We start from the raw sequence: 19,596 nt of genomic DNA, 5'->3' as shown, positions 1-19,596 counted from the left end.
CGTGAGTAGCGCCTCTTCGGTCGCCCTCCCCCCCATATGCGCCCTCGTGGTCTCGCCCGCTGGTGCCCCGCGGGCGGGCGCGGGAGGGAGGGGAGGAGCAGGGCGGGGATGGCGGGGGAAGGGAGCGCGTCCTACGTGAGGGCTCGGCGCAGAACGGTGAGAAACAGACTGAGGGAGATGAGCCTGCTCGGCCTTGAGAAGAGACGGCTGAGAGGGGATCTCATCAATAAGTATTGCAGGGAGGGTGCCAAAAGGATGGAGCCAGGTTCTGCTCGGTGATGCCGAGCAATAGGACGAGAGGCAACGGGCAGAGACCGATGCGCAGGAAATTCGATCTGAATATGAGGAAGAACTTATTTACTGTGCTTGTGACCAAGCATTGGAACGGATTGCCCAGAGAAGTTGTGGAGTCTCCCTCACTGGAGATACTGAAGAACCGTCTGGATGCAATCCTGTGCAATGTGTTCTGGGCTGACCCTGCCTGGGTCGGGAGCTTGGACCAGATAACTTATATTTGTGCCAGGGTTCTCTCTGTTCCCCTGACAGTAGTAAGAACCTGTGTATCAACAATGCTTCTGTAAAACTGTGTGAAGGAACAAAAGTTTATTTCAGGTAACACTGTCTGGAATCGCTGTCAGTATTTGTCATCTCATCCTTCACTGCAGTCAACATGAACAAACACAGTGACGCTGAAGATGCAACTGGAGCTGTTCTGCTACTGCCCCAAATATGTAAAATTAATTAATGTTTAAATATTCCAATTGATTTTATAACAAAGTCGTTATAAAATTTTAAATAAAATATATCAAAAAGTTATACGATGTCCTAGTGACAAAAGACTCACTCCTGGCAATCACAACACTGTGTCTTCAGTCCACAGAGCCTCTACTCCCAGCAATACTTTCTGTGAGAGGTGCTGCAATTAATGGAAAAAACCAGAATATAATATCTCCTGAACTGGTAGTGTTATTTGATGGTTCTCAGTGGTTAGGCAGAGGTGAATTGCCAAAGTGCTCGAGCAATTGTGGGCACAGCCATGTTTGCCATCCCCTGGACATGAGAAGACCTAGATCACATTCCGTAGGTTATGTGGCTTCATCCTGAGGCAACCTGCCCCTTGTAAAGGAGAGCATCCCTTATGCCTTTGCCAGCTGGAAGCCTGTTGAGCCTTAGTCGGCCAAAAGCCTTTGATATAATTAAATAATTCTGCTTCCAAAGCGTTTTTATCTGAGCCAAATTATAGGCATTAGGATAGCAGCGATGTTGGCTTTGACAGCCAAGACTAAAATTAGGTTGCATGATTTATCTTGTAACTTGTTTGGGTGCTGACAAATAGTGCCAAATCTCTGCATGGATTCCCTGAGCTGCACTTATGTGGGGGGAGAAAAAGCTGAAGGAGGGTGAAAGTCTTTAAAAGCTGGAGCTTGGTAATATTTAAGGCATTTTGTAATGACATTGTTAGTTAAAAAAGACTCTCTTCATCAACCCAAGCTGTCATTTCTGAGCTTGAAATTTTCTTCAAACAAAGGATTTGTGTGTGCTTTTCTCTAAAATCATATTTGCAGTATTTCAAAATTAAAAATACAAAATCTTTTTGAAATTCATGAGTCCTTGCTGATGAGTTTCAATTTTCTTTATTTATATCTCTCTTGTTTGCCTTAACAAGAGAGAAGCAGTAAGGAGCCAAGTTGGAAGTATCTTAGAGGTCTTTTCCAACCTAAATGATTCTGTATGTAGTTAAGAACGGCATTAGTGTTTGGGACTAGCTCTCTGCAATTGGAGGCTGGATTATTTGACAGACAAAGGCCCATGGAATCACCAAAGGCCCGCACTGGGCAATTGCCCTGGTGGCAGTGGGCGAGGTGCCCCCTCACCTCTGCTCCAGACAATTCCAGACTTGCACTACCGGCAGCCACACATCACAGCGTCACAAAACTGTTAAGGGAGGAAGGGACCTCGGGAGATCATCTAATCTAACCGCCCTGCCAAGGCAGGGTCACCTGGAGCAGGTGGCATGGGAACACAGTGGGTTTGGAATGTCTCCACCGAGGAAGCCTCCACGGCCTCCACGGGCAGCCTGTTTCAGGGCTTTGCCACCCTCGGTGCAAAGAAGCTCTTCACTCCAGCTGCTCTGGGAAGGATTTTGAAAACACATTTTCCTGATTGTAAATTCCATTTCCCACCCTAATGTTTGGGAACGGAGTGAAGGGCGGTTGGGGGGCGGTGGAGGGGAAGAGCATCAGCTCTTGGCACGGGTTAAACAGCGGCTCAGAGCTGTCCGGATGCGTATGTCCAGGCCGCGGGCCGTCAGAGCAGACGTCCCAGTGTTTTCTACGCTGGGTCCCGTTCATTCCCGGGGGCTCAGCCGGCGCCTCCCAACGGGCCGGCGCCTGCCGGCAGCGCCGCCCCGCGATGCCGCAGCCCCGCCCCGTGGAGCCGCGCCGTGGGCGGGACTGCCCGGCGGCGGGCCGAGGGCAGGAGGCCGGTGCCGGCGGTGTTCGTCCTTCGGGGGCAGCGCTGCCGATGCGTGCGCTGTGGCCGCTGTGCCTCGCCCTGGGAGCCGCGGCGGCGGCCGCGGGCGGGGGCGGGCGGCCGAGCGCCGAGCGCAGCGCCGTGTGGGGGCCCGGGCTGCGCGCCGCGGCCGCGCTCCCCGCACGGTACTTCTATGTGCAGGCCGTGGACGCCCGAGGGCTGAGGTGAGGGCGGCGGCGGCGGCGGCTTTTCGGGGAGATTCTGGGCAGGGTCAAACCGAGAGGCTTGCGATTTGCTCGTAGAAGGTGCAGGCTAAAAGCTCTCTCTTCGTGACACTTTCTGCATATCACTTGGCAAGAGCTAATTATCTTTACAAGGAGTATCAAATATCGGCGCGACGGGATGAGATAAGAGGATGAAAACATCCAGCAGCAAATCATACGTGTTACTCAGTGGAAAAAACCATGATTGATTCTCCTTTGTCAGAACTTTACAGTGACTAATACATTTAATTTGTTAGGCTTGGGCATCCTGCTTGTTTCCACTGTTGGGAACATTAGTATTTCTCCTACGTGCCAAGGCACAAGATCAGTAGAATCATTTACGAATTACTCAATAGGCCAATATGTAAACGTCTTAGGAATGAAATAGGATGAGGAGCAATGACCATAAACTAAAATACAGGAAATTACACCTCACTCTGAGGAAAAACTTTCCCCTGAGGGTGGCAGAGGACTGGAACACACTGCCCAGGGAGGCTGTGGAGTCTCCCTCTCTGGAGACATTGCAAACTCCCCTGGACACGTTCCTGTGTCACCTGCTGCCGGTGACCCTGCTTTGGCAGGGGGATTGGACTAGATGATCTCCGGTGGTCCTTTCCAACCCTAACAACTCTGTGATTCTGAGATTTTTCAGAGGATACTCTGTGCTTTCCATTTATTTAGGAAACCTGGTCATGCAACCTAGATAGGTGTTCAGAATGCTCCATCAAGATCATCCAGATTAGGTGCACCATGGCTTGTGTGAGTATGGAAGCTGCCAATTCAGTTTAACTTGGATAGTAAATATTTCTTGCATTTAATTGACCTGGCAGCTCTTGAGTATGTCTGGACAAGTTGCAGGAAAGGTGGTGGGAGTAGCTGAACTAAGGAGTTACAGCCCAAGAGCCTGGTCAGTGCCTGGAAGGAAGTTGACAGCATTTTGACTGCACTAACTTTGTTAATACCTCAGTGATATGTGATAACTTGATGATTATTCAGATTATTTTATTTGGTTTTAAGGAGGTTTTTCTGTTTGGTGTATGGTGAATTATACCAAAATATCTCATTTATACATTGAATTATGTGATCCCTCTGTAATTTTTTCCCTGTTTTTTTCCCCATATAAGCTACCATAATGATTAAGAAGTGTAACTTTGTTCTTTACTTCCTTAAATAATACCTGGAAAATAAGGTAATCTCAAAACATTTTGCTTCTGAATGTAAAATAATAGACTTACTGACCTGTTAAAGTGAACATTCAGATGTGCTTGTGGAAGCCTAACATGGCTCAGAGAAAATCATGGTAACATGGCTCACTGAAAATCTGTTGCCTTGCAAAGGAATGGCCCAGACTAAGAAATCTGTTGTATATTTCCTATGTTCATTAAGCACCCATTTATTCTCTGGGTAGGTTCACTTCATCACCAGGTGAAAATGCATTCCAGGTGAAGATCACTGCTCCCGAAGAACAGTTCACTCGTGTTGGTGTACAAGTATTGGACAGGAAAGATGGTTCCTTCCTCGTGAGGTACAGGATGTATGCGAGCTACAAAAGCCTGAGGATAGAAGTCAAAATTGGAGATAAGCATGTTGCAAAGTCTCCATATATTTTAAAAGGTAAGAGGCACCACTACACACGGGTTTCCTCACAAAGTGTGTCCCAGAATGTCTTCTACTAGAAGCATAGGATTCTTTGAGACCTCTGGACTCATATGCATCCTACGCATAGTATTCAAAATAACGAAAGGAAGCAAGTGCTGTGAAGCTGTTGCCTAATAAATACAGGTAGAGGGCTCACACATAAGCTGATGTAGGTTGACATGACTCCATTAGAGTTAAAAAAAATTCAGACATCTCCATTTAGAGTTGCTGAAGTTTTGGCCCTAAGCAATGAATGGTCAATGCCTGACCCTGCTCTGTGATCTCAACAGCTCATATTATGACTCGTTAAAAGTAAAATAATAATTGTGTTCCCAATAGGACCTATTTACCATGAAAACTGTGACTGCCCTCAGGAGGAAAGCAGTGCATGGCTGGAAGAGATGAACTGCCCTCAAACTATTCCACAGATTCAGAGAGACCTAGCAAATTTTCCCATTGTTGACCCAGATAAGATTGCAAAAGAAATTCCACAGAGGTTTGGACAAAGACAGAGTTTGTGTCACTACACCATCAAAGACAATGAGGTATGGAATCTTGTTGATATGAAGTGCATATTGGAATTGGGTGGCAAGCCATGGGCAGTTTGGTTGTTCTGAGTTGTAAAAGCTTCTTGTGGCGTGCTTGTTTCTCTGTCCTTGAATACTTTGCAGTTTGTGTATGAGCTCAGCAATGTCTGTCCTACTTTGTAAGTGCTTTTTTGTCCACGTTACAGCTGAAACACAGTGAAAGCAAATTACTTTCCAGGCAATCATATGAGTACTGGGCACACACCCAAGTCTCCTAAATGCTAATTCAGTTTCCTCTTCTCTGAGCAATACTGCTGTGATGTGTCACAATCATCTAATTTGAAGTACCTCAATAAATTACATCATGCATAATTCTGAGATACCACTTTTAGCTGAACTGAGGATCAGAGCTACAATTCTTTAGAACAAAGAATTGTATATACTGTACTTCTTTCAGTGGAGTTTTATATAGAAATTAGAAGAATGGAACACCACAGAAATAGGCAACAGTTTCTGCTTTCACGAGACAGACCTCAAACACCTGCAAAAGCAAGAAAAGCTTGTAATTTTTTAAATCACTTTTCTGTGATGAGATTTCTATTGCTTCCCAGCTGATTCTTAAATCTATACAGCCATATAATCTGTCTGACTAGTCACTATGCGATTAAAAGAGCTCTGAATTGTGCCGGCCGTTCTCTGAAATGAAATCACCCAGTAAATCCTTTGTTTATTTTCAGGTTTATATAAAGACATATGGGGAACATGTTGGCTTCAGAATTTTCATGGATGCCATACTGCTGTCTTTGACCAGAAAAGTGAGTACATCTGTACAGCCACTTATTCTGCATGCCCTAATTTATAGAAGCCTGGGCTTAAATACATGTCAGCATATTTGTTGCTGTTTCTGTTAAAAAACTCTTGCTCACTGATTAATTATGGAAAGGTCATGGATTTTCCTTGTTTGAAACTGTCATGTTCTAGAATGCCATCTGATTGAGTATCACAAAAATTAATTGAATAAGTAGGCTTTTATAGGTGACTTTGATAAGTCAGGACAGGGTTTATTGGTTTGGGTTTTTTTTTTCTGTAGAATAAATAAATCATCCTGGTAGCATCTAACAGAAAATTCTGTCTCTGCAGGTACATTGCTGCAAAAAGCTGAACACAAGTTAACATAACATGTTAAAGAAATATCAAGTAACCTTTCCACTAGCCTCAGGATTTGTAATGGATCAGTTATGCTACTCTGTCTGCCTTTGGGTGTCATGTTTTAAGGATTGCTCAGCTACTAACATTGCTGAACTAACATTGCACAGGAAAATGGGACAAATGACTGAATGTACAAATGAACATTAATTTAACTGGGGTTTGTTTCATCTAACACTATCTACAGCAGGACATGATGTCTAAGGGAAGACATGATTGTAGACTACAATTACCTAAAAGATTGTTCTCTGGAAGATGGAAGTAAACTGTTCTTTGTGTCAGTAGTGTTAGACAAGAAATAATGGAGTTAAATTGCATCTAAGGACTTTAGACTAAAAGTTGAAAAAAGGATTGCTAACTCCAAAACTAGAAACTGTTTACAGATCTAGAAAACACAGTTTGTCTCATTCCCATTAAATACCATTAAATAAGAACTTTTATTAGGATCGTGTCACTGAGTGACTGTAGATGGTTGGAGAAGATTTAAGCTGCTGATTGATTCTGCTGCTGAGGATGTGTAGAAAATACAATTTGTAGGGTTTATACCCATTACAGCCATTAGATGGCACCGCAGTAATGAAGTCTAGTGCTGAGCATTAGACTATGTAGCAAACACCCTTTGAAAGGGAAAGAATATCTTCCACCATTTACAAGTGTTTGATATTTGGCAAATTATTGATTTCTTTTGCTTTGAAAGAGGTAATTGAGGGGGATGTACTGGAGATGTATATTTTTTAAAAATGAAATGAAGAGAGTGAACTGAGATACTACATTAGTTCTGCGCTGACCTTATATGTGCCTCCAGGGTTCTGTAAAACCCAGCCATATGTCATGTTTTGCCTTTTGCTCTCCAAACTGAACTGTCCCACCATTTTCAGTGTTTCCTCACAAGGCAGCTGGCTCTTTCTTTGGAAATCTACAAAGCTGCCTTTCTTTTTACCTTTTCTTACTTCACTTGAAAATACCCAAATCACACACAATGTTTAATATAGGGGTGCATCACAGTTTCATAAAGCAGCAAAATTATGCCCTCTGTCCTGCTTCCTGGCCATCAACAGTATTTTTCTTGCCTTTTGGCTGTGACAGTGATTTCAGGTATGGTTCCACACTACCAAGTATTTTAAATAAGTAATGATGTTATGCTTAATAATTAACTGAAGCACTGACTAAATGTGGTCTTCCCATCATGGCTGTATATTTCTGTTTCTTCTCTTCTATTTGATTTAGGCATCCTGCAGACACAGGGTGAATCAGATCACTGATGTGACGGAAAACTGATTTACCAGGCAGCATCAGTTTTCCATGTAGTAACAAGGTGATCCAGCTTACCTTGGAACTATACAATTGCTGACTTGGTCCCAGTGCTAGCCTGATAAAAAGATTGTGTGGCCAATCATGTAAAGTATAACAGGAAACCATCCTCCAAAAAGGGTGCTCCCATGCCTTATGTGACTTTGTACTAACCTTTTATAAAGAAATACTGGTTTTTAGGCTTTACTCTTTGGTCTCAGTACTTCTAACAGGTTTCTAAATGTCAGTGATTTATTACAGGTACATTAAGTATATTAGACACCTGGCAATTTTTCCTCTTAGTGAGGTTGTTTTCAAAATGCAAGATGCCAGCAGAATGCTGTTTGTGCTAAAATGCATTTGTGCCTACTTTGCTTCTGTTTAGGTGAAAATGCCAGATGTAGAATTTTTTGTTAATCTGGGGGACTGGCCTCTGGAGAAAAGGAAGCCCCCACAGAACTTGCACCCGATCTTCTCGTGGTGTGGGTCCAGTGAGTCAAAAGACATTGTCATGCCAACATACGACTTAACAGACTCAGTTTTGGAGACTATGGGACGGTAAGAAATAGCTTAAACTTTTAAACTTAAAAATTCACAATGAATGATCTTCCATAGAGATCTGTATGTTAACAGTATATTAACTATTTTCATTTACTCATTGAGACACTGGCATCCTAGGTAGGCAGTGACTGTGTAATCAATATATTAACATTATACTTCACTGTTTCATTTCAGAAATCTAAATTTATCTAAACACAAAATCTAAATTTATCTAAACACAAATCACTGAAAACAGCACTTAAAGTGTTTCAAGGGTAGGCATTTGATTTGTTTGCTTTGTTTTTCCCCACCATGATCTTGTTGACAACTGGCCAGGTGTCTTTCTTTCCTGATTTTGTTAGAATTTGGTTTTTGTGTACCTTTCAAATCCCAACATAGCTATTGGGAATTTTCGAACTAGCAGCTACCATCTCCCACTTTGATTACTGACCATAACTAGCCTTGGCAACTGCTCTGTTCTGTCTTGAAACAGTACAGACAGCTTGCTTCTAAGAAATCTTTGTAATCCATCTTGAACTTGTTTATCATTTCACTGCATTTAGTTCAGGTTCCTTTTTTTTTTTGTCAAGACTTTTTCAAAATTTGCTGTCCCTTGCCCTCCCAGTTTATGTGTTTAATTTCTTAACATTTTTAAGGACGTGCAATATGTTTTATTAAGTAAGTTACCCTACCTTGCATCAACCTTCTCTGGCAACCATATCCACTTTTACCTATTTTTTCCATGACAGCTGACAGGTATTGTTTCCACGTGCCATGTTGTTGAATGATGCTGTCATGCCACACACCTGTGAACTTAACATTCATTATCTGTTTCTATTGCTGCAAATGACTGATACAGTAACACGTGATGGTTTGCTCATGACTTGCCTTCATCTTTGCTCTCTGCCTATGGGTACTGTGAGCTCTTTTAAGTAACTGCGCTTTTAACAGTTTCCAGTAGGCTTCACTATTAAATCACTTCTTTATCCTGCAGAGTCAGCCTGGATATGATGTCAGTCCAAGCAAACACTGGCCCATCGTGGGAAGACAAGAATACCACAGCCTTCTGGAGAGGACGTGACAGCCGCAAAGAGAGGCTTGAGCTTGTAAAACTCAGCAGGAAATATCCAGAGATCATAGATGCTGCTTTCACAAACTTTTTTTTCTTTAAACATGATGAAAGCCTCTATGGCCCTATTGTTAAGCACATTTCATTTTTTGATTTTTTTAAGGTAAGCTACTAATCATTTTTCACAGAACTCAGTTCTCACTGTTTCCCATTATCAAATAACTTAGTATGTAATACTGAAAATAAAGTGATTTTTAGTTTTTCAGGACACCACAAATAACAAGCATAACTAGATATCCCTTCAGTGGGATTAACTGCTGTGTAGCTCTTACCCTCAGGATAGTAATGTCTGATTTACATCTAAAGGTTCTGTAGCACCTCATGTAATCTACATAACTTCAAGTTCCTTTTTATTTCTTTTTCCTGATTCAGCGATCAGGACTACTAACATAACTAACATAGTGGGAAAATCTGTGGATGAAGTGGCACATCTAATCTCACATCTGAGGATGAGCACCTAAGAATTCCCGGAGAACTTAATTGATGAAGCTCTGTGTACCCTGCACTGTGATGAATTCCAAACTAGATAATAAAAGCTTCTTAGACATTGATGCTTGCTAGCCAGTCCTACCTGTCTCAATATCGGCAAGTCAGTAACACCAGTGCCCTCAGAATATAACCTAACCAAGCCACTGAGATCTTGTGGTTTTTAATTACTTCTGGTCCTTTTCTTTCCAGTATAAATATCAAATTAATATTGATGGCACAGTGGCAGCATACAGATTGCCTTATCTACTGGCAGGAAACAGTGTGGTGCTAAAGCAAGACTCCATCTACTATGAGCACTTTTATAACGAGCTGCAGCCATGGAAACATTACATCCCATTTAAAAGTGACCTGAGTGATCTGCTAGAAAAACTACAGTGGGCAAAAGATCATGACGAAGAGGTAAAATACACATTTAGAAGTATGCAGTAATGTTTCTAGAAGAGAACAAAAATTGAATTTCTTTAAAACAAAGCAAAACAAAAAAAACACTAGGAGAACCTGAAATTTATTTTCACCAACTCTACAAAGAAGAAAAACATTCAAAAATGCATAATATTGTCCTTAATTTGAAATCAAATTTAACTTCAGGAAAAAAAAGAGTATCTTCCTAACAATGCCTTAACTTTCAAAAAGAATGTTTTATTTGAGTTGTCCTAAACTGTCAACTTCATTTGTAACTCCACAACCAACAGCAGCACCCTGAAATAAATACTAGTTCTGGGCAATAAAAAAAATAAACCAAACTTTCATTTTCTTTGACAGGCAAAAAATATTGCAAAATCTGGACAAGAATTTGCAAGAAACAATCTCATGGGAGACCACATTTTTTGTTACTATTTCAAACTTTTCCAGGTCAGTATATTTTTAATGGCTACTGGCACAGAAATAGAAATCACACAGCAAGAATTTAGGGCAACAGCGCTGCTGGAAATTGGCCAGTCTGCTACTTGAAGCCACGAAGCAAGCAGCAGCAATTAAAATCTTCATTTGGTTTACAAACATTGTATTCAGTTATATCCTATGAAACCCCTTTAAGACTACACTGGCTCTTTCAGAGGCAGTGGGATCCCATAAATCTTGATCTAATCTGCCAGAATATGTTGCCCACAAGGATCAAAGAATTCCACATCAGACGCACACCCTGTGAACCACAGCTGAAAATATCTGTGCATTAGCACCAAGATATTGAACTCCAGGGAGGCACCCTTAGGGGCTCCCATCTGCAGCTGAGTGTTCTGTCACCCTGTCTGTGACAGTCTGATTGTGTAGCCCCAGAGTTTTTACAGAATTGCTCAGCTGATTTGGTACAATATTGGCAACTAGATGTACAATCTAAAAAATGTATGGATAAATGATCCCTTCCTTTTTTAAAAACTAGGAATATGCTGGCTTGCAAGTGAGTGAACCAAAAATCAGAGATGGGATGGAGAAGGTGCAGCAGCCTGATGATGACCTTTTCCCATGCACTTGCCACCGAAAAAAGGTACAGCCCATGCAGAGTTAAATGTGAAGTGCTGAGTGTCTTCAGTTCCTGCTCAGCCCCGCTGGAGCAGGGCTGCTCAGTGCCCCACAGTATCAGTTATCAGGCCAGGCCATTAACACCTATCGAACTTAGAAACACTTCTTGATGTATTTGCAGGACTAGACAGTGAAAAATAGGCTTCCAGTTAACTGAAACATGTTTCTTCTTTTTTGACTGCAGGCCAAAGATGAACTCTGATGGAAGTAAATAATTTTTTTCAGTATTTACCTAAATTCAGACTGTCTTCTTAAAGAAAGAATAACAATCTGGTTTAGTATGCCTGTGGATAATGTCAATGGATATTTTAAAGTTTACCATTTCATGATCTATGTATGGAAGAAAACAAAGCACCCGTGGTTTCCTTTTTATCATGCAGTGGTGGCAGAGCCTTTTTCAAACACATTTTTATAATTTTTTAAAAATAAAAACCATATTTGTATCAGTCATGTGTTCCTGTCCTGAGTTACCTTGGAAATGCAGATACTTTTTACTCATGCTTGTATATAGTAAGTCTTTTCACAAACATGAAACTGTTCTGCAAAGAAGGGCAGATGAGAATTGTACATCTTCCCCCCTACTCACTCACTCACTCACTCACTCACTCACTTTATCTATCTATCCATCCATCCATCCATCCATCTATCCATCCAAAGGCATCTTTTTTCAGACCATAACTTTGCCCCTTCTGAGAGAATCTCAAAGACCATGCTGTGGGGTTCATAATAAATCTTGTTAACCTGAAGGAAAACCACAATCCCAATATTCCTGTAGGCTTGGTTATACCAACAGGTTACTCACAGGCCGTACTGAGAAAGGCTGCAGCTGCCAGTACACACACAGTGTTTAATCCACTCTCCAATGTCACTGCTCAGACAGAGACCTGAGTTCCTCCTGTCACAATGGATGCAGAACTGGTTCCTGCTCCAGGAGTTCTTCCATCACTAAACACAAATTTATCTACCAGTTGTTATTTATCAGAGGGCCTCTGTGATCAGTCCTTTACACAAAGGACACTGGCGAAGGGGACTTCTCAAAACTGAACCATGTTCTTTGCTCCACCTGTCCAGCTGTGACTGCATTACCCTCCTCCTCCTCCTCCTCCCCACACAGGCAGAATCTGACTTCCTAAGGTGGCAGACACTGTGACCGACCAGAGATTCCTCTCCCTGCCTCAAAGGTTTGGAAGCACCTGGGAAGGCCAGCACATAAAACCAAGGCAAAGTAGTACACCAGGCTCACCAGCCTCAGGGGATGTGCTGGCAGAAGCCTACAAAGCATTAGGTTTTAATTGCAAGTGAGTACAGCATCTGTAATATACTCAGAAATTGAGGAACCCTAAAGATACACTAAGGAGATTTTTTTCCAGTATATTACTTCAAATATCAGTCAAAAGCATTACTTAATCCTCTGCATTTCAAGTGTTGTATATGGATATTTGCATAGAAACACAGAGAACAATGCTGCCATAATGTATTTTCTGTCCTTCAGGAAGTTCTTTATTGTTTTGCATTTTTTTCATCCATACAGAGCTTTATTTGCATTTGCACTTAGACCTCTGAAAACATCAGTTTTTAAAAAAATATGCTTCTAAAAAATAACAAACCCCTTATTTGCCACATTTAGGAAAAACTAAATGAAGATACTGCTTGAACACTGCAAATTATTTGTGCTGCAATTGAACATTCTCTCTAAGCCAAGAAAAAACTTGTTCATTTACTTCTTCCATGACATCATCTGCTGTTCGTCCTTTGACTGCCATCCCATGGTTTGCTTTATCAATCCAATGGATTTTTTTAGGCGCTTTCATTTTTCTCACCACACCTTCTAGCAATTGCTATGGAGAAAACAAGAATGCAAATATTAAGAGAACTGGCTGCTACAAACTCTGGAACTCCTAGATGTCTCTTGCTTTGCCTGTGTAATGCAAAATAGGCCGCTCCTAAAAAATAGAAAGATGGATCTGTGTGCACGTGAAAAACACCTTGCTAGGAAAATGGGATGTATTCTCTATTCAAGATATCAATACTGGGATCTGCTCAAAGCATCACCCTCACTCAAACAGAGAATTGCAGAAAATTAGAACTTCAAAGGAGTCCATTTTTACTGTCAGAGCGTAGTGCTGGCAATAAAATGATAGAATTGAAGTCAGATTTGTCTGCAGAGGCTGAGTAGCAATGTAATTCCTTAGGGACTAGCTTTGACACTGTTGAAATTTCTCAGCAAACAGATCTAAGAACCAGCTCACAAAGTCAAAGATTCCCTCATTAAGAAGGTACTCCAAGAATCCGCTGTTTAGTGACAACTCCTCATGGAAGCCCTATGACTCCTTAGAAACTGTCCAAGCACAGAAAATGCCAATTGCACACAGCCCCAAATTCACACTAACCTGTTCAAAACAACAGATACCTGTTTGCAAGAAAACATGGCAGAAAAGCACTGTTTCCCTGCCTTTGTACACCTGCTCTTCACCTCTACAAAAATATCACTTTCTACCACAGAAGCCTGACCTGGGGGTAGAACTGCTTTGCTAGAAGAATTTGCCATGAAAATGTGACCAATGTGACACTGGTGGCACCGCACAGGTTTTTTTAACTTGAAATGGTTAAAACAAAATAGCACTGAGGCTCATTGCTGCTCCTCCAGACTGCCCTTTCATAGCAGGATGTACAAGGGTACTCACTTTTTCACACATCTCATCTGCTGATCCTGAGACAAACAGCACTGGACACGTGATCAGTAATAAATCCTCATCCCGGAGCTTGGACTGCAGTTTTGGTCGATGCAGTGGGTAAGATAAACACACGAGACCTTGAATGAAGCCATCATCATCATCACCATCACCCTGGCTCAGCTGACGTATCACTGAGGCAGCAGCTCGTGAGCCCATGGAACGGCCTTTCTCCCATGCAGAAATAAGGGAAAAAATATTATCTGCTGTCACCTCATCTACATTCTGGTTGAGTAAACAACTCCCAAAACCAATCCAACTGAGTGTATTTCACTGTCACGAAATGCTAGGGATGTTCTACTTCATGAAAAACATTAATCCTAATTTCAACATTTTCTGCTAAGGTATTTGTCTAGTTGCAACATTACATCCCTGTTTAAAAAAGAAGGGGAAAAGAAAGAAAATATAAATTGATAGGGATCCCTTGCAATACTAGAAGGAGGAACAGCCTATCCTGGGAAGAGAGGGACTGGTCCTACGCTCCAGAGCCTGGAAATTTGAGATAGCCATGATAGTATCCTGTATCATTATTTTCATGCAACCTCAGTTTGCTCAAATTCAAAACAAAATTCCGTGCTTGATTTCACTTGGCTCACAAAACAAATCCAGTAAGTGTTTATGCACACCTTGAACCTCAGCCTAAAAGTAAAAGGGAGGGAAAAGAGTGTGAACTTGGAACATGAGGTCAGTCAGTAACAGCAAGGGAATATCAAAGTATCTCCTTAAAGAGGAGGCATATAAGCTGACAATGCACTGTAATTGACTGTTACAAGTCGCTAGTTCTTATAGCAGCACAGATTTGGTTTCACTTAAGAGAAAACTTAGAATCTCCCCTATCAAGATATTCCTAACCACCCCCACCTATTCCCCTTTTCACAAAACATAGCTGAGCTTTTTTATCTGCCACTAAGTTTTAATTACCAAAACCTGTTTAGGGAAACCTGTTTTCCATTCATCAGTAACCAGAATTCTTCAAGACATGCAGTTAAAAAGTACACATGGATAAGCAGAAAACTCATGTCCTGGAAATTCTAAGTGACAAGGAAGTTTTCTCCTAAAGTACCTGGAAAATACAATCTATTTCTCTCTCTTTCCTCTTCTGCAGTAAGATCTATGGTATCATAAGGAGGGTTCATTCACTTCTCACCAAAGTGGGACAGACTTGGAATACTTACAGATTACTATTACTAGAGAGAGTATAAGAGAGAAAATTATTGATAATAAAAACAATACCTGCAAGGAAAACACCAGAAAGTTTATAATCATCACAAAATTTTAAGTATTCCTAAAGAAATAAGAGAAAGAGAAGCATTACAAGTCAGAATTAAGTCAGCTGGGAAGCTGGGGATCTCTTCTGTTTGTAGCTACTACACAGAAAATGGGAAGCTCTTTCAGGACTGCAGATTAAAGAACAGATACATACAAGGTGCTCTCTTGGGTTTTATCACATAAATGGTTTCTTAACGTTTTGCAGCAACAACATAAACATAATCAACTTCACATTAGCTCTCAGCAAGTCTAAAATATCAGATGGCCTATCAAGTTACCAAAACATAAGTGATTACTATGTATTAACTCAGTTATAGTAACAGACCCCATGCACACCCTTGGCCCATCAAAAGGAATAGCAGGTTTGCAAAAATGCCCTTCATTGAGGTTATGTATTTGTGACACGATCAGTTAAGTCCAACAGAAAACATAAAATTCAGCAACATTTTTTCAGGTTTTAGGAGATAACTAATTAGATGCTATCTTAGCAGATGGCTTAATATTACCTTTACATAGCAGCATATTAACAGAAATGCACTAACAACATTATACTTCTTCCATAAAAAATGGAGATGCCCATTAAAGACAGTAAAGTCTGACTTCAAATTAATGTACATATAATCACAATAACATCATACAAAATTCCTTTAGAACTGGACTTTGTTCCCCTATAAAAATGCCTCCTGCTCAAGGCAAGCAGATCACCATCCTAAATTCTTCACCCAGCTTGTTTCCATCCTAAATTCTTCCACTTTTTGCAAGCTGTAAGTTTTCCCATGAAACACCCTTGCCTTTCGTCAGGCTTTTCTTCTCCCCTGAACTCAAACCCGCACACTTGTGGCAGCTGTTCCAGCTGTTGCCCATCTAAGAACTGCTTCTGCTGTTTCTGTTCACACACAATGCTCCATTTACCTAAACATTGGTTCTAATTCTAATAACAATCCCTGGCTGTAATTTAAGAAACCTGGAAGACAGCACCCACGGATCTAAGCTTTGGTCTAAGAATTTAGTTGCTCCTTACCACAACTGCTTTGAAAGCCTTAGTCCTGTAGGCAACATTAAGGCCTTTACAAGTAAACCGCAGGCACAGAACTCCATGGGATGCAAGACACGCTGCCAAGGACACTAAGTGAGGGAAATTCATGTCTCCTCCAGCTCCATGAGTAAGAATCACTCCATATGTTGGTTTCTTCTCTGGGACAGAAAAGATAGCATCAAGGTATTTGTTTCCAAAAGGTATTTTCACTTTAACCTAGAAATGAAACAAACAGCAATACTATTATTAAAAATAAATAAACAAAAAACCCCAAAATTAAAAAAAAAAAAAAACCCAAGAGGAAATGTTCTTAATCTATACGTCTATGCATCTACACATTATTATATTTTTAAAAATCAGACAATTAAGAAATAAACCCAAATTGCAAGCTTGGTTTTATTTCTACTGTTTACGAGTACAGAATGAATAACTGCACCTCTGGTTCAAAGATTTTCCATACAATAATGGGCAAGTCACTTTATGACTCCACACCGTATGTTCTGCATTAGAGAATGAAGCTTCAACGCACAAACTCTCTATATGTATAGCTTTTCCAGACCTAACTAGCTGCCTAGACCGTAAGAACATGTAACATTAAGACGCAGGCTAGCAAACATTTTGAAATCACACAGTGGTAAGCACTGAGTGAAGCAGCAGCCTGCACAGAGGCAAGGACTGAACCTTCCCCAGGGACAGGGGGACTGCACAGGTTCGGCCAAAGCTCCTGGGGGACACAGGGCCTCCATCAGCACAGACAGCTGGAGAAGCTGATCCAGACACAAGATCTGCGGAATGAACGAGGATTGAGCAGCACAAGTGCCCCTGTGGTGGCTTCTGAGAGCAAAAAGGACACCCCGGGGCTGGGATAAACTCAGTGTCCCGAAGGCGTTCCTTGGCAGCGCTCCGCAGAGGAGCTGCACAGGCCGAGGGAGGTGCTCAGCGGCCCTGCCGAGCTGCTGCCCCCGCGGCCCCTGGAGGGGTGGCAGGTGCCACAGAAGGAAGGGGATGGCGGAGGACACGCAGGACAGCCAGAGGCCTGCACACAGAGACAGGCAGAGCTGCAGCCGCCACCAGCCACGGACACACCTCTCCTGGGATGGCAGAGGCGGCAGCGCGCCCACCCCGCGCCCCTTGCCCCCTCCTCAGAGGGGAAGGGCAGCTGCGCCGGGCTGCAGGAGCCCGCTGATCCCCACGGACGGCAGGCGCACGGCCCAGCGCCGGCCGCGGCCATACCTCCGCCCGCCCGCTCATCCCGCCGCGACGTCACCGGAGTGACGGCCCCCGCGCCGGTCCCGGTCACACCCCCGCGGCCCGGTCCCGCCCCGCGGCCCGGTCACAGCCCCCGCGGCCCGGTCACACCCCCGCGGCCCGGTCACGGCCCCGCGGCCCGGTCACAGCCCCGCGGCCCGGTCACGGCCCCGCGGCCCGGTCCCGCCCCGCGGCCCGGTCACACCCCCGCGGCCCGGTCACAGCCCCGCAGCCCGGTCACGGCCCCCACGGTCCGGTCACGGCCCCCGCGGCCCGTTCACAGCCCCCACGGTCCGGTCACGGCCCCCGCGGCCCGGTCACAGCCCCGCGGTCCGGTCACAGCCCCGCGGTCCGGTCACACCCCCGCGGCCCGGTCACAGCCCCGCGGCCTGGTCACAGCCCCCGTGCCGGTCCCGCCCCGCGGTCCGGTCACACCCCCGCGGCCCGGTCACAGCCCCGCGGCCCGGTCTCGCCCCGCGGCCCGGTCACAGCCCCGCGGCCCGGTCACAGCCCCCGCGGTCCGCTCACAGCCCCCGCGGCCCGGTCACAGCCCCCGCGGTCCGGTCCCGCCCCGCAGCCCGGGCACGGTCCCCGCGGCCCGGTCACACCCCCGCAGCCCGGGCACGGTCCCCGCGGCCCGGTCACACCCCCGCGGCCCGGTCACGGCCCCCGCGGCCCGGAGAGGCGGAGGCCTGCGCCAGGAGAGGGGGTTCCAGGTGGGCGTGGATTGGGCCGTGTTAAATAAATGAAACAACCCGAAATAAATAAAGCCCCGCATGAATTGTCTTTCTTCACTCATGCGTACGAAAACTCCACGGACTCCTAGGTGGTAATTCAGCACAAATAAAGCCAATTGCTTAGGGATTGCTTGGAAAGTCAGGTTCTTACTGACTTCAAGGAGTACAGATGAGATGCTTATGATGAGTTACAGAATCATTTAGGTTGGAAATGACTCCTGAGGCCATCGAGTCCAACCTAGGACTGAACACCACCATGTCAACAAGACCACAGCACTGAGTGCCACATCCAGTCATTTCTTGAACATCTTCCAGGGATGTCGACTCCCATCACCTTCCTTGGGCAGTCCACTGCAATGTTTAGAAACCCTTTCCAGGAAGAAATTGCTCGTGACATCCAACCTGAACCTCCCCTGGCACTGCTTGAGGCCATTTTCTCTTATCCTGTGGCTGGTTGCTTGGGAGAAGAGACCACCCCCCACCTGGCTACAGCCTCTTTCAGGCGGCTGTAGAGAGTGATAAGGTCACCCCGAGCCTCCTTTTCTCCCCTCCATCTCCCTCAGCTGCTCCTCATAAGACTTGTACTCCAGACCCTTCACCAGCTCCATTGCCCTTCTCTGGATTTGCTCAAGCACCTCCCTGTCTGTGTGGAAGTGAGGGCCCAGAATGGGACACAGGATTCAGGGTGTGGAATAGGCAGAGCCAAGTACAGAGGGAAAAGTTAGATGTCCAGAATGACATCAGGCAGTATTTTTTGGCAGCTGTCAGCACACTTGATCTATGTCACATTGACAAACAGGAGAGAGACACTCAGTGGTTGGTTTTCTACACATCTGTCCCCGAGGCTGTGCTCTGTTGTACAGTAAATGACCTACTGTATTCAAAATACAGCCTTAAACTGGTGGAAGACAGCACCAGCAGTGTACAACAGTGCTTGCCATATTTGTATATTCAGTATTTCACAGGCCAAAAAAAATTCCAAAATCCACTATTGCAAGGTATTTAGCCAGAGCTCATGTTTTCTTCCAGTATCAGGGTATGAAGCTCACTGATATCAATTAAGGTGCCCTATTACTTAGTTGATTGAAGATGTCATCACCAAGGAGAACTTTGTTTTTCATATGTTCACCTGCTGGAAAATAAGCTTACTCTGCCTTGTGCTCCAAGTGTCTCACTGTCAGCTTGCCAGCTGGACATTGTCAAACACTGGGATTGAAATATTGCAGCCCTCTGAGAAGTGAACCTGACAGGTTCTGAGCTGCTGTCTCAGTGACCATCCTGCTGGCTCACAGGCCAATTCCCAGTCCAGGCATTATCGTAATAAGTGTGAAAGACAGAAGTGGAGAACCTGGGAGATCTACAGGGAGATTTATTCATCTGGATTTCTACCTTGCCTAAAAGATGTCAAGCTAAAGTGAGATGCAGAAGCATTAAGCTGAGTGAAAGTCACTGGCACAGCCTGCGTGAGTTGTGCCCCTTTCACTGAGGTGAACCATAGACAG

General features: G+C 43.9%; 2 protein-coding genes across 4 annotated transcripts; one reads left to right on the top strand and one right to left on the bottom strand.

The window, feature by feature from the left end:
* Positions 1-2,397: 2,397 nt before the first annotated feature.
* On the top strand, positions 2,398-11,520 carry POGLUT2 (protein O-glucosyltransferase 2). Of its 2 annotated transcripts, none has more exons than XM_068182561.1 (10): positions 2,398-2,696; positions 4,144-4,349; positions 4,713-4,918; positions 5,638-5,715; positions 7,782-7,954; positions 8,931-9,168; positions 9,744-9,953; positions 10,317-10,406; positions 10,933-11,037; positions 11,257-11,520. In XM_068182561.1, exons 1-10 carry the CDS (start codon positions 2,413-2,415, stop codon positions 11,272-11,274), a joined length of 1,608 nt encoding a protein of 535 aa, XP_068038662.1. In that variant the 5' UTR covers positions 2,398-2,412; the 3' UTR covers positions 11,275-11,520. The 2 variants fall into 2 exon arrangements, with proteins under 2 accessions (XP_068038662.1, XP_068038663.1); XM_068182562.1 differs by having other exon boundaries at positions 2,451-2,696; positions 4,178-4,349.
* Positions 11,521-12,547: 1,027 nt separating this feature from the next.
* TEX30 (testis expressed 30) lies at positions 12,548-17,392 on the bottom strand. Of its 2 annotated transcripts, none has more exons than XM_068182559.1 (5): positions 17,343-17,392; positions 16,095-16,325; positions 15,038-15,089; positions 13,757-13,971; positions 12,548-12,910 (listed from the first exon to the last, which is right to left on the bottom strand). In XM_068182559.1, exons 1-5 carry the CDS (start codon positions 17,358-17,360, stop codon positions 12,737-12,739), a joined length of 690 nt encoding a protein of 229 aa, XP_068038660.1. In that variant the 5' UTR covers positions 17,361-17,392; the 3' UTR covers positions 12,548-12,736. The 2 variants fall into 2 exon arrangements, with proteins under 2 accessions (XP_068038660.1, XP_068038661.1); XM_068182560.1 differs by lacking the exon at positions 17,343-17,392 and adding an exon at positions 17,196-17,220.
* Between the last annotated feature and the right edge of the window lie 2,204 nt (positions 17,393-19,596).

The sequence above is a fragment of the Anomalospiza imberbis genome, chromosome 2 (assembly GCF_031753505.1).
Source record: "Anomalospiza imberbis isolate Cuckoo-Finch-1a 21T00152 chromosome 2, ASM3175350v1, whole genome shotgun sequence".
Lineage (NCBI taxonomy): Eukaryota > Metazoa > Chordata > Aves > Passeriformes > Viduidae > Anomalospiza > Anomalospiza imberbis.
The sequence above is the reverse complement of the archived record's forward strand: the minus strand, read 5'-3'. Positions and strand labels throughout refer to the sequence as shown.

Excerpts from the sequence above, each read along its gene's own strand:
- POGLUT2 (XM_068182561.1), top strand. The coding sequence starts at position 2,413 with ATGCCGCAGCCCCGCCCCGTGGAGCCGCGCCGTGGGCGGGACTGCCCG. Across the intron at positions 2,697-4,143 it reads GTGGACGCCCGAGGGCTGAG|GTTCACTTCATCACCAGGTG; the intron begins GTGAGGGCGGCG and ends TTCTCTGGGTAG. Across the intron at positions 9,954-10,316 it reads CAAAAGATCATGACGAAGAG|GCAAAAAATATTGCAAAATC; the intron begins GTAAAATACACA and ends TTTCTTTGACAG.
- TEX30 (XM_068182559.1), bottom strand. Across the intron at positions 13,972-15,037 it reads TTCTGGTGTTTTCCTTGCAG|GCCGTTCCATGGGCTCACGA; the intron begins GTATTGTTTTTA and ends CATGGGAGAAAG. Across the intron at positions 12,911-13,756 it reads CAGATGAGATGTGTGAAAAA|CAATTGCTAGAAGGTGTGGT; the intron begins GTGAGTACCCTT and ends TTTTCTCCATAG.